Here is a 14,396-nt window from a genome sequence, read left to right as displayed (position 1 = left end):
CCACATTGATGATATCAGATACTTGGAGTGTTGAAGTGAGCCTCATCTGGCACTTTCTTATCCACATGTGATCAGGAATTCTTTTCTTGAAGAGTTCACCAGCCTTGGTTTTTACATAATTGAGTGTGGTGCTATGGCTTCCCCTTAACTTTGTCAAGAAATCAAAAAAGATTTTTACAAATTCATTCATAGAAAATTCTGCTCCTGGATGGGAGATACTCTTATCTCAGATAATTTCACACTTCCAAACTAAGGCGACATTCTACTCAACCACTGTGTTCACACTCCAGAACCCTTTCCAAAAAGGAGTGCTTGTCGACTTTGCTTTTTGTTCAGTCCTCTTATATGCTTCATGAGCCATTTGGGGTTTTCTTGGCAAAGATACTGGTATGGTTTGCCATTTCATTTTCCAGCTCATTTTACAGATGAGGAAACTGAGGCAAATAGGGTTACATGATTTTACCTAGGATCACACACCTAGTAAGTTTCTGAGGACAGAATTGAACTCAAGAAGATGTCTTTCTGACTCCAGCCCTAGTGAACTATCCATTCTATCACCTAGTTGCCCTTTTTTTTTTTGCCTTTGTAGGTAATTTATATTTGTCAAACTATGATCATTACCTTATATACTAAATGCAATCCAAGACTAAATTATTGCTGGTTTTATTTTTGAAAACAGGCGCTTAAATCTGCTCATTTGGAAAGCATTTTCTCCAGAGGAAAGAGAAAAGTAAGTTGTTCTATCATCTAATCACTTCCTAAAGTTACAATCAAAAGGCATTCTGTAACATTAGACTATCTCTTAACTTTGCTAATTAGCCAGCATTTAACCCTGAATTTGTTGGTGCATTAAGAATCCATTCAGTTCTGAGTTGTGTTAATTATTAAATGTTGAAATATGCTTTCTTTTGAAGGGTATGTAAATTCAGTTCTAAGATATTACATTGGGCAAGGAAAATGTAAACAACTATAGATCTTTAGTCTAACTTAAGACATAGGTATTTTTACCTCATGGGCCTTCTGAAATGGAGAACACAATTGATTAAAGTTCTCTCCCTATTTTCTTTCAGCCTTCTTTAAACTTCAGCTCCTTTACAAAAGAAAGTAGCTTTTCAAGTGCTGTTTTACTTCTGTATTCTGACATAGAACTGGGGAGTATTGGGAGGATGTGAATTAAAGATAGCATTGGTGTGGCTCTGAATAAGTCAGAAGTTATAAAGCCAGTTTGCATTTGGGATAAGAATTTTCTGGAATAAAGATTTTACTATATCCCTCCACTATTCACAACTGTACTTGAATTTGCATAGTGTTACTTATGTTAACCTTAAACATGAAAGACCTGTTTTATACCTCATTTTAGAGAACACCTCCCTCCCTTTTCTACCTTTTTTTCCCTTCCCTTTGACCTCCCCTTCCTTTTTCTTAATTTTCTCTTCCTCTTCCATACCATTCTTAACATATCCTAATTTCTGACTTTCTGAACTGATTTTTAATAAGCTGAAAAAAGAAAGGAGATGGGGAGGGAGAGAGACAGAGAGGGGTGGGGAGGGAGAGAGCGGGAAAGGGATGGGTGGAGGGAGAGAGAAACAGGGAGATGGAGAGACTGAGAGGGAGACAGGGAAAGAGAGAGAAAAAGGGAGGGAAGGAGGAAAAGAGGGAGAGGGAGACAGGGAGAAGGAGAGAGGGAAAGGGAGAGAGACAGAGAGGGAGGAGGAAGAGGGAGGAGGAAGAGGAGGAGGAAGAGGGGAGGGGGTCAGGGACAGAGACAGGAAGAGAAAAAGGAGAGGGAGGGAGGGAGAAAGAAGGAGGGAAAGGTACTGTGTTAAGAACTGATGATACAAATACAATCAAACATGATAGTCCCTGTCCTCAGGGACCTTTTATTCTAACGGGGGAAGACATTACATAAAGAAAAGTTGGAAACTAGAAGGTGTGGGGAGGGTCTCTCACCATTAGACACACTAGCTAGACATAATTAGTCCCATAAAGTTAACAGTTTCCTCTGAGGTTAGTTTCTGTTCTTTGAGGGCCCTAACATGGAAATACAAAGAACAGATGGAACATATGGGCTGCCAAAGGAGAGTCTGACTGTTTGTAATAAATCAGAAAAGAGCCTGTCTTTGTTGAAATGCAGCTACTGAATTTCTCTCCTTGTCATCCTGAGGCTTGAGGGTATGAAAGTTCCCAGAGCCCTTTGCTCTGTACTTTTTAATTTTGATCCTCCAAAGAAGGGCATGGGCTGAACATGTGTTCTAGCTTTGTTGAGCAGGATAATTGCTTTATCAACAGTCCTTCTATAAAGAATCCTGGGTAGATAAATGTCAATTGATGTGTGATTATAACTGCTAGCTAGCATGTGTTAAGTCCTTTAGTAGGGGTTTTTCATGTGGAAGCTTCCTAAAACATATCCAGTTAATCATTTATTAAGGGCCTATGTGAGATGCACACTGGATCATCTGTGTTTTTTACATTATTTTCCCACTTAGGCTTAAAATCCATGAGCCAGTTAAATACTGGGAAAACAAAGAGGCAATACAAGAGGCCTTAAAAACCGCTAACTGGCCCATTTCTCTGGAAGATGTATTATTATTGGAAAATGAGATCCAGGCCGGTAACATCTATATCCAGCAGGCTAAGGAAATCCAAGAAGCCACCAGGAAGGAAAACTATCGTGGGGATCACTTACTTGAGGTGATGCTTTTCCCTGGAGTCAAAACTTTCTTTTATAGTCTTCTCCTCCTTTCATGCCTTCAGAGACATTTCCCCTTATTTGTATGACAGCATGAGATGTGGTATCTTTGCTTTACAAAAATAAGGGTAGGACTGGACTGGGGAAGAGATGGCTGAATCCCTATAGCTGTAATGCATAGTGGGTATGTCATTCTTTAAAGTGGAAAAATTAGTTAAAATATATTTGCTAATTATCAATTCCCAAGTATGTTTAAATCATTGTGATCTTTGCTTTTAAAAAAACTCTTGGTTTTTGCAAATGTTTATAATCTTCAGTCTCTTGGGGTTGGGTAGCCTTTTCTTAGAGCTCTAATTCAGGGGTGTGTTTGGAAAATTATAACCGCTCTTCCTTGGCACATTGAATGGCACATTGTTCGCAGATTTTTCAATCTGCGCCTTCTAAATAGGCAGACAGAGCCACTTCTACCCAACTTTGACCTTGGTAGAAAATCTCCTTTTCAGCATCATTGGAATTTTTAAAAGCCCCACAAAGCCTTTTGGTTTTCCAGAAATCCCTCTGACTTCCCCAAAGAAGTGCATAATATAGTAGGTAAGGCATTTTTTTTAGGTGTCTTAGTGATTTAATGAGGGAAATAAAAAAAGTATATTGGAATTTCAACTTCTTCCTGAAAATGTCCTTCCCTTTGTCTGCAAGAAAAATCTTCCCCTACCACATTCTTACACTGCAGTGCTGATTTACAGATAATAACCATTCACATTTTTGGAAAGCTTTAAAATTTGTAAACATTGTTTCATTTTACTCAAACAAGCCTAAAAGATAACTCCTGTTATTATCCCCGTTTTACAGTTAGTGAAACAAAGTTGATGAACAGTTTAATGCCTTACCCAGCATCACATAGCTAAGTATCTGAGACAGAATTTAAACTCCCTTCTTTCTGCCTCTATATCCAGCACTTAATTTTCTTCATTTTCAGACTTAGTTTTGCCCCATTTGCTGAACCTGAGTCTCAATTCATGGAATTCTCAATCCGACTGGACTTCAACAACTCATTCCTGATTAATTTTGCCTGAAGTGATTTTGGAGGCAGATCTTTACAATATCCTACAGAATTCTAACTTATTTTTAAAGGGTTACTTTAATACTGCTGTAGGAAAAAAATAATTTTAAATGATTAAAAATTAAAAATTCTAATTGGAAATCATCATTGTTAACTTTCTCTGGAGTTAGCTACTTCATTTGTTTCTCATGAGGTTACTACTTTTAGTTTTGAGCTACCATGTGGAAGTGGACATAGGAGTGTAATATATTTGTATGTGTCTGAATGCTATTTCTTAATGTTTTGTCTTCAAGAGAGAATGGAAGGATTTTCCTCACACACCAGCTTCTACATCTATTAATAGTTAGATGATATGATTTCTTCAAAGAGGTGTTTAATATTCTTTCAAAAGATTTTCTGAATTGGTTTCATAACAGGAAATTTCAGGACCTGAAGACATTTGTGTGTCCCTCTTTGCCCTGGGTATTAAGCTGTATAAATGAAAAATATTGTTTGTGGTGAAGGGGGTAGGAGGGAGAAAACCATTCTCCTGTGGATGAGAAAAAAAAAAGATGGTGTAAAATCCACACAGACAACTGAGCAATTGCCTAGAGAAATAGAGAGACCACAGAGACAGAAAACTACTTTGAGGTGAGAGCAGCAGCTGCAGGCAAACCCAGATAAGAAATATGATGCCTCCATGTGCAGCTGTCCATGGACATTCAACTTTACTGTCTCACAGTATACAAAGAATCTGGTAACTGTGACTTTTATGAGTTGTTAATAGAGTGTCCCATTCAGCAAAATTTCTCTTAGAATTTCTTTTCTTTTTCACTTCCATTTGTCCAATTCTAATTTTTAGTGAATTATTTTCTTCAATTAGTTTTTTTTTTCTTTTTGCATTTGGTCAATTGTACTTTTAAAGAAGTTGTTTAGTTCAGTTTTTTTCCCATTTTACCAAATTTATTTTTAAGGACTTGTTTTCTTCAGTCAAGCTGCTGCCTTCCCCTGCTGCTTGCTAAACTTTCACAACTCTCCTGTATAGCTCTCATTTCTTTTCCCCATTTTCTTCTTATCTTTCTTTTAAGATCCTTTTTGAACTCTTCCAACTCTTATATGCTAGAGACCAGTTCATATTTCCCTTTGAGGCTTCACCTTAAGGCATTTTGCCTTTACTGCTCTTTTTTTGGGGGGGAGGGGGTTGTTGTGTTCTGATCTTCCCTGTCTCCATAGAAGCTCTCTATAGTCAGAGTTGTTTTAGTTTTTTTGCTCATTTTAAAAGGTAGACATTTGCTCCTAGAGCACAGGAGAAATTGTCCTGAGCTTCCTCTGCAGAGCAACAGGGCTTCTCACTGACTGTCCTGTGGCCAGAGGTACTGAAGGCTTCCCCACTGTTGTGAGCCTAGCCAAGTCCTGCCTATCATGCTGGGGTTTAGGGGCTCACTATTTGCCTTCTGTAATTGTGTTGGATATCTCATAGCTAGTCTGCTGATCCATCAGCCTCCTGAACCAGGACACAAAGTAGCCAATGCTGCTGTATATTGGCTAAAAGCCTCCTGTTAGATTCCCTGCAATGTGCCTCCTTGTGCAGTGCCTGTGCTGGGCCACATTCCCCTCTGCCCAATTGAGATAGGCTTTTTCTGAAGTCCTTCCAAGATATCTTGAGCTGAAAAATTATTACACTCTAAATATCTGTGGGTTCTGTCGCTCCAAAATCCATTCAGAGGCTTGATGTAGTATTGATTCTGAGGGAAGTTGGGGAGTATACTCCCTACCATCTTGATTCCACCTTTTTTTTTTCTTTTTCAAGGAAAAAGCCTTGAAAAAAATTCTGTGTAGGAAATGGCTTTGGGAGCAATAGGAAATGTTTGCTTTTTGTTTGTTTTGCATGATTTAGCTTTGTGACTTTGAAAAGAAAAAGGGAACTTAAAACTCAGAAAACCCATCTATTTGAGAAAAGTTTCATTGAGCTATATAAGGTGCTTTGTGGGATGGTAGAGAATAGACACTGAGTCAGGGAAGATGGATTCTGGTCCTGGTTTCACTATTTGGTAGCTATGAGATTGGGCAACCTAATTCATCCCTCTGAGCCTTGTTTTCCTCATCTGTAAAATGGAGTTTTCATTGCTCAGTCGTTTCCAACTCATGACCTCATATAGGATTTTCTTGCCATTTTCTTCTCTAGTTTATTTTACAGAGGAGGAAACTGAGGCAAACAGGGTGAAGTAACTTGCCCAGAGTCACACAGATAATAAGTACTGAGGTCAGATCTGAACTGAGGAAGATGAGTCTTCCTGGTTCCAAGTCCAGTGCTCTATCTTTTGTGTCATCTAATTTCTCTAAAATGGAGTTAGCCCAGTTGATTTCTAAGATCTCTTCTAGCTCTAATATATTTTAATTCCTACTTGATACCTACCACAAATGCTGTATCAGAGCTATGTAGACAATACTCTGTTTTTGAAGGGATTTTTTCTTGAAATAATAGTCAACTGTAACCTATAATGCTCTAAGATTTGTGGAGCACTTTATAGCTCATTTGATCCTCACAACAATCTTGAGTGGCAGGCAAAAGAAGCAAACAGAATTTAAGTGGCTTGTCCAGCGTCACAAGCTACTAATATCTGAAGAAGAATCAGTCATCCATGCACTGCATTACCTAGCCAGAGAGGAAGACTACATGGTTCAGTGTATGACTGAGAAAACCTGATCTTTTAGACCTATCACAGAGCAGCTATATGACTTTGAATAAGCCACTTAATTTATCCATGCTGTACTTAACATGCTCATACTTGAAGTTTCAGAGCAGAGGTTGAGTAGCATTCATAGAAGAAGTTTGCTCAATAGACTATACCCCAGAAATTGCAGATCTTTTGTCTACTCCCCCATCTTGAAATAAAATAATTTACTGAAATGTAAATGTAAATATTAAATATCTATTAACATACATACATGTTAGTAAAATTAATTCAGGTCACAAACTGCTCTTGAATAAATCCCTGTGGTTAATTTTTGTTATGAAACATAAAACTGACAATAACTTTTTAAATGAATATTTAACGTTTGTCTCTTTTTTCTTTTTTTTTTTTGTTTTGGTTTTGCATAAAGACTGATGAGCTTACTAAGCTCTACTTCATCTTCTTGGAATAGGCTACTAGGAAGAGCCTGACCTCTTTTTGGCAGATGAGGATTTTTTCCTAATGGATTAAAACTTATCTATTCACTGGTGTCTCAAGAATTGTATAAGCTGACAGATCCCATTCATCACATCAAAATCACAAAGGGCAAGATATTTTTTTTTGCTCCCATCTGTTGGAGTAATGTGTGATGGTGAAAATCTGAGATGATACATATAATGTCTAAATATAAGATATATCTTTGAATACTGAAAGACCAATTCCTTAAGATTAAAAAGCTTTCTAAAAATTCCTTGAGCTTTAAGAAAATATAGTATCTATTGCCTATTAGAGAATCATTTTGAGTCAGTTTATTGTACATACACACACATAATATACACATTTTATATGTGTGTATATATATTATTCAATACATTACATAAATTATATCACACACATAATAGTTACATAGCTATAATATACACATTATATATGTATATATATATGTTTAAATATATATTCATTAATTTTCTTTACTACTGATAAAAAAACAAGGCAGGCTTTCCAAAAGTCTGATTTGTTTATTACATTTTTAATCTGAGGATGCTAAATTGGTGATTTCACTTTTTGAATGATTAACACTCATGCATGGCATCAGGACTACTACAGTTCAGCAGCAGGGGAGATATTTTCATGTTTCACTGGTTCATCTGTATAATTTCTCCTGCTCATCCCGAGGGGGCCAATCAGAAAGGAGAGTGGTGTGATTAACAGAGGCACAATCACTTATCCCAAGCCTGCCTGCTTTGGGAACTTAATCAGCTCGGCACCAAAGCCAGTAATTGCTAATCTTCGGGGGCAAAGCTTCCCAAGCGGAGGGTTAAAAAGCATAAACAGCCGTGGGTCTTGAAACTTCGCAGAGCTGGAGGAATGCTGGGAGCCTCGAGACTGTAGTGTTTCCAACACCTTTCTGAATCCTTGTTTAATGCTTTTGGCGTCAAAGGACTACAGAGGTATCTAACCAGCATATATCTAAGCAAAGGTGACCTCCTCAAAACTGACCTGTGTTAATAAAGGAAAATTGTATAGAGGATTTGGGAGCCTCTCTCATAATGATTTAGGGGGAGTAAAAAGGTGCCGCACAAAACCAATTGACCTAAAGCCCTTCCATTTTTAAAGCATAACTAAGTACCCAACAGCTATTTGAAAATTAAAAAAAAAATCATTCTGAATGTCTCTATAACAGCATTAGCTGTCAAATCCAGTACCAACTAGTTTCCTTTTCAACTGGTCATTGTCCTTAGGACACCAGAGGACCCTCTGATGGCTCATTCAAATAGGTAGGCTTCCTATTCAGTGCCTTCCACCCACATTTTTTACAAATAGTTTTGGCTAGTGTCTGAAATGAAACAGACAGTGAGAGTTTCTTGCCTTTGGCTTAAAGATTTGCCTTTGGTAAAATAATAATATGTTTCTTTGTAGTATTTTAAGATTCCCAAAGTACTTCATAAATATCATCTCATTTGATCTTCACAATAATCCTATGAGGTAAATGCCATTATTATTCTCATTTTACAGTTGAAGCAGATAGAAGTTAAACTTCCCCAATGTCACACAGCTGCTAATAAGTATTTGAGATGAGATTTGAAAACTGGTCTTCCTGACTCCCAAGTTCAGAGAGTGTTTTATATACCAGTAAAAATATCCCTGCAAACATCTATGTCTATATCTATATCTATATCTATCTATCTATCTATCTATCTAATCTTCCAATATCTTTACCAGTGATTTAACATTTAACATAACTCCAGCTCCTTTTACAGATGAGGAAACTAAGGCAAACACAGTTAAGTAACACAGCTCTCTCTATGAGTAGAGCTCTCTCTACTCTCTCTACTCACAAAGATGAGTCTAGATTCCAAGTCCAGTGCTCTATCTACTGTGCAACTGAATTGATCTTATATCAACGTGAATTATCCTAATTTAGAGATCACTGAACTCATAATTAGCTAAGGAGAAGAAGTGGATATGTGTTACACATATACATACAAGAATCTATAAGTGTATAATCACATATATAAACATGTATATGCATATTTTCACACATGCATATATCTAATGATATACATAGACAGACATGAATATAAGTATATATATATATATATATATATATATATATATATATATTTGTGTATGTGTGCATGTGTGTGTATAAGAGCTTGCCTGGAGTCAGGAAGCTCTGACTTCCACTCCTGCTTTACACTCAGGGGCACACACACACACACACACACACACTTGTCTGTGTGAGTTATTTTATAGAACTGTCATAAAGACCCTCACGTCCTATCCAAGTAGGAAACTTCTTCAAATGGGAAAATTAAAAAATGTCCAGCATTCAGAGTGATTTGTATATATGTAGTTTTCTTCTTCTCCTTTTCCTCCTCTTCCTCTTCCTCCTCCTCCTCCTTTCTTCTTTCTTCTTCCTATCAACAGCTTTCCCACTGTAAGCCCCAGGATGTAACCTTAGAATTAAATAATGAAATGAAAGGGGACTGGTACATTTTCAAGCTTTTCTGTACTTCTGGAAATTGAATTGGAGTGGGAAGCAAATTACATTTTGCAGAGCAAGTTACCTCAATGAAAATCATGTGGCTAGCCATATAACTCATATTCTTGCCCATCTGACTTCATTCATGAGTGACAAGGTCTCCAGATCTTCTTGTTTTCTGGAGCCAATTGTATTTTGGCATCTAATACAATTATTTGTGCCGCTCAGTTTCATACACCCATTCTCTTCCTGCTCCTTAACTTAATGATTCTTAAGCCATTTAAGCCATAATGGTACCTACCTCATGAAGTTGTTAAAATCAAAAATAATATTTTGCAAAGCACATTGCAAACCTTAAAATGCCATAGAAATGTTAGCCGTAACCAATGGCATGAATTGTGTGACTACTTTTACTCTAGGCTTATTTTTTTAAAAAAAAGTTTTAATTCTTTGCTAGGTTTTTTTTTTAATGGGGGAGGGTTCATTTGTTTGTTTGTTTTTTTTCATGGAGAAAGGGGAGGAGAATAGCTGAATGTTTTGGATATATTTTTAAATGCTTTATTAAAAGGTTAATATCCAACACGACTAATAGGGAAATAAATTTTGCATGACTGCTCATGCATAATCTGTATCAAATTGCTTGCTGTCTCAAGGAGAGAGAGAGGAAGGGGATCAAAGGAGAGAGTTCAGAACTCAAAATTAAAAAAAAAATTGAATGTTCAAAATTGTTTTTCCATATAAATGGAAAAAATAAAATATATTATCTTCCCCCATAAAAGGTTACTATGCCACAGAATATTAGCCCACATGCCTATGAACCATTTACATAAATTAATTTCAACACTTATAGAGTCATTTCGAGTTAAGTCTGACACTTTGTGACACTATTGGTCTTTTCTTGGCAAAGATACTGGAGCAGTTTATAATTTCCTTCTCCAGCTCATTTTACAGTTGAGGAAACTGAGGCAAACAGGGTTGAATGACTTGTACACACCCTAGTAAGTATCTGAGACCACAGTTGAATTAAGGAAGATGTATCTTCCTAATTTAAGCCCAGTGCTCTATTGACTGGGCCATTTAGTTGATCCTGGAGACCAAACTGTCTGAGGTTTTCTTCCCAAAAATCCTAGAGTGATATATCATTTCCTTCTCTAGTGAAATAAGGCAGATTCTTTGAACTCAGGTCTTCCTGATCCCAATCCCAATCCTAAATGGCACAGTGAATAGAGTGACAGATCAGAAGTTAAGAAGACTCATTTTCTTGAGTTCAAATCAGACACTTATTAGCCATGTTTATTATTTGTTAGCAATTCTGGCCTATTTTCCTCAGTTTCTTCATCTGTAAAAGGAGCTTAAAAAAGAAATGGCAAATTGTTCTAATATCTTTGCCAAGAAAACCCCCAAAATGGGTCACAGAGAGTCCGACATGACTGAAAAACAACTGACAACAAGAATTTCAATCTAAGAATGGTAGTGTGGGCACACAGAGCTGGCCTGAAAGTCAAGAAGACCTGTATAAAAGACCTGCACCTGATGTACTGAATAACTCATTTAATTGCACCAATTTTTAAACCAGGGGGTGGCTAGGTGACTCAGTGGATAGAATGCTCAGTCTAGAGTCAGGAAGATTCATCTTCCTGACTTCAAATCTGCCCTCAGACACTTAGTAGCTATGTGAGTCTGGGCAAGTCATTTAACACTGTTAGCCTAATCTATAAAAGGAGTCCGAGAAGAAAATGGCAAATCAGTCTAGTGTCTGCCAAGAAAATGGGGTCATGAAGAGTTGGACTCAACATATAGTCCTTTAATGTTCACAGAGGGCTTTACATATGCTATCTCATTTTATTTTCACAACAGCCTTGTACAATGGATATTAATCATGTCCCCATTAAATAGATGAGGGAAATAAGGCTGAAAGAAGTGAAATGATTTAGCCAAAATTTGAATTCATGTTTTCTTGACTTCAAGTCCAGTGTTGTACTTTCAGTACTCAAATATGTGCCTGGAAGACTGAGTTCAAATATGACTTTAGACTCTTCCTAGGTAAATAGTCCTAGATAAGTCACACAAACTCTCACATAGGGCTTTTGTGGATTGGTATGAATGCTCCTGCAGCAGAATATATTTTGGAATTTGCACCTTGACTGAGGTGATGTTCAGGCAAAAGGGAGAGGTACACTGATAAATGTTTAAAAACAGCTCTTCAGAAAAAAAAATCATACAACATACTTTTCAGTTTAATCTACATTATCAACACTTTTTTCATTGTTTGCTTTAGTCTGGTCAACAAATTAAACAATCAAGTCCTGATTTGTAGCATTTGCCAATTCCCTGATATGAGTTCCAATGAAAATGTAGCAGTCTTTCTGAGAGCTAGTTGAAACTGCTTCTAGCACACTTCTGCCAAAAGTCCTAAACAACCTTAATTTCACTTTGTGGATGGTAGTGATGGCTCAAGAAGTTGAGTCAAGTCGTCTTCTGAGGGATGAATATAGTAAGATGTGAAGGGAAAACTTCTGTAAAATATTTTCTTCAAGGTCAAATTAGGTTTGAATGAGGAAAGATATAGCACTTACTAGGTACCTGTGCTAAGTAAGCACTTTACCAATATCACCTTATTTGGTATAAATGGTGATATACAGCAGGTCTTTTAGTCTAACACGCAAGGGTGATAGGGATATTATCTTTGGTGCCTGAATAACACTAAGTAGACCACGCAACATGGTGTGATGGACCAAATTCCTAGATTCAATTAGGGGAGATTTGATTTCAAATCCTAACTTTAAAACTTACTGGTTATATGACCTTGGACATGTGACCTATTACCTCATCTACAAAATAGCAATGATAATCATAATTGCTTCTTTAAACAATTATTGTGAGAAAAGTGCTTTATGAATCTTAAAATTGGGTTATAAAAGCTATCCTAGTAGGATTTTATTGTTTGTGAAATTGAAAGACATGGCAAATGGAGTTTTTTCATTTGGCTTTTTTTTTTTTTTTTTATTACGGAGCTATGATTTCACGGTATAAGGAACTCACAGGAAGGAATTTTAATTTTATATTCCATTCCAACTGCTAAGATAGGCAGTTAAGACCAAGAGTCCAGGGAATGCAGTCTCCCTGCAGACTACTGGCCCTGGTTCCAGTCTAGACTCCACCACCATCATCAAGGGAAATAATCTTTGTGGAGAAGGGGCTTTCCACACTCTCCATCATCTATACCAACTGTCAACCAACTGCCATGGAAGGACTGGTGAACCCAGGAATAGAAGCTTCCTCCAGAACACTGACTTTGTTTTTCATTCAGATTCCACAGTTAACATTCAGGCTAACACCCTCTGTGGAGAAGGGACCCATCGTATCTGCCAACAGCACCACCGTTGCCAGCATTGATTGTCAACTGGCTGCTATGGAAGGGCGGGTAAGCCCAAGAGTCCTAGAAACAGCGGAACACACCAAACCACCTGCTCTGGTCCCGGGTCAGACCCCACAGACACCATCGAGGGAAACACCCTCTGAGAAGGAGCCTGCCACCAATGCCAACTGCCAATCAACTGCCATGGGAGGACAAGAGTCCCAGAGAAAATCAGAGCCCCTTAAGCCACTACTTCATCTCCCACGGCAGGCCCTACAACTGTCATCTAGGGAAGTGTCCCCCATGGAGATGAGGCCTGTCAACTGTCAACCACCTTCCATGGATGAGAAGGGAAGCCCAAAAGTCCCAGAAAGAGCTGCGCCCCTCAAACCAGTATCTCCATCTTCAACCCAGACCCCCTCATCATCCAGGGAATCCTCTGTTATGGAGAAGAAGCCTGCTGTCCCTCCCACTCCAACCACAACAAACAGCCAACCAACTGCCAAGGAAGGGAAACCTCGGCCCAAATCCTCAAGATTATCCTCAGCTTCTAAACCACCTTATCTCTCAAGTCATCCAAGGAGATCATTATCAGTGGGAGCACATCGTTTAGAAAAGAGAGCATCTGTCCCTATCCCCAGCCACACCAACAGTCCCGCCAGGAGGAGGGTAAGCTCAAGGTTATCGTTGGGAACTCAGGACTTTGTAGTAGCCGTTCCCCACCCTCCCACCCTCACATTTCCACCAGTCATTCTCCTCTGAAGACCTGGAAGAGAAAGCTCTTGTTCAACACCATGAAATTGTTCAGCGTCAGAAAGTGAAGTGGTTTGATTAATGGAAATGGATCCAAAGAAGATGTGTCATTGCCCCCCTAAGGCCATGATACCTTTCACATCCTAGCTGAAATGTCCTATACTTGGGGTCTTCCCCCATTAGAACGTAAATTTTTTAAGGGTTGATACTCTAGAATTAGCCATTTGGACACAGTGAGAGAACAGCATTCATTCACTTACTCATTTTAGACTTGAGTGGCTCGCTCAGGGTCACATAACCAGTCAGAGAAGCCAGATCTTCCTAACATGAGGCTGGCTGACACTCTTAACTATTAGAGCCTCCTTGCCTACAAAATGGAAACTGTTATTCAGGCATTTTTCAGCTGACTCTTTGTGATCCTATCTGGGGGTTTTCTCAGGAAAGATGTGGTTATGGTTTGCCATTTCCTTCTACAGCTAATCTTACAGATGAGGAAACTGAGGCAAATGGGGTGAGGGAGTGACTTGTCTAAGCTAATAAGTGTCTGAGGATAGATCTAAACTCAGGAAGATGAACCTTCCTGACTCCTATATACACAGATAGGTATGAGATAAACACACACACACACATATATATATATATATATATATATATATATATATATATGTGTGTGTGTGTGTGTGTTTATCTCATAACTATACATGTGCATGTATATATATATATATATACACACATGCACATCAGTGAACATTCATAGATACACATAACACACAGACATAAATATATAACACAGAGATATACATGTGTATATATGGGAAGCTAGGTGGTGCAATGAATAGAGTAGCCCCCAACTGCTCTAATTATAATCTAGGTATGAATCCTTTATAAGTAAGGAC

General features: G+C 38.0%; 1 protein-coding gene across 6 annotated transcripts in view; it reads left to right on the top strand.

Moving 5' to 3' along the window:
* VWA3B (von Willebrand factor A domain containing 3B) overlaps window positions 1–14,396 on the top strand; it is a 226,643-nt gene that overhangs the window by 164,918 nt on the left and 47,329 nt on the right. For 5 of the 6 annotated variants that reach the window (XM_031959109.1, XM_031959108.1, XM_031959107.1 and 2 more), the window contains 2 exons: window positions 680–730; window positions 2,487–2,691. In XM_031959109.1, coding sequence (XP_031814969.1) covers window positions 680–730; window positions 2,487–2,691 — 256 coding nt within the window. Of the gene's footprint in view, window positions 1–679; window positions 731–2,486; window positions 2,692–6,833; window positions 7,103–14,396 lie in introns of those variants that run through there. The other variant, XM_031959111.1, reaches the window with a different exon arrangement.

The sequence above is a fragment of the Sarcophilus harrisii genome, chromosome 3, assembly GCF_902635505.1.
Source record: "Sarcophilus harrisii chromosome 3, mSarHar1.11, whole genome shotgun sequence".
Classification (NCBI taxonomy): domain Eukaryota; kingdom Metazoa; phylum Chordata; class Mammalia; order Dasyuromorphia; family Dasyuridae; genus Sarcophilus; species Sarcophilus harrisii.
This window is presented reverse-complemented; position numbering and strand designations above follow the sequence as displayed.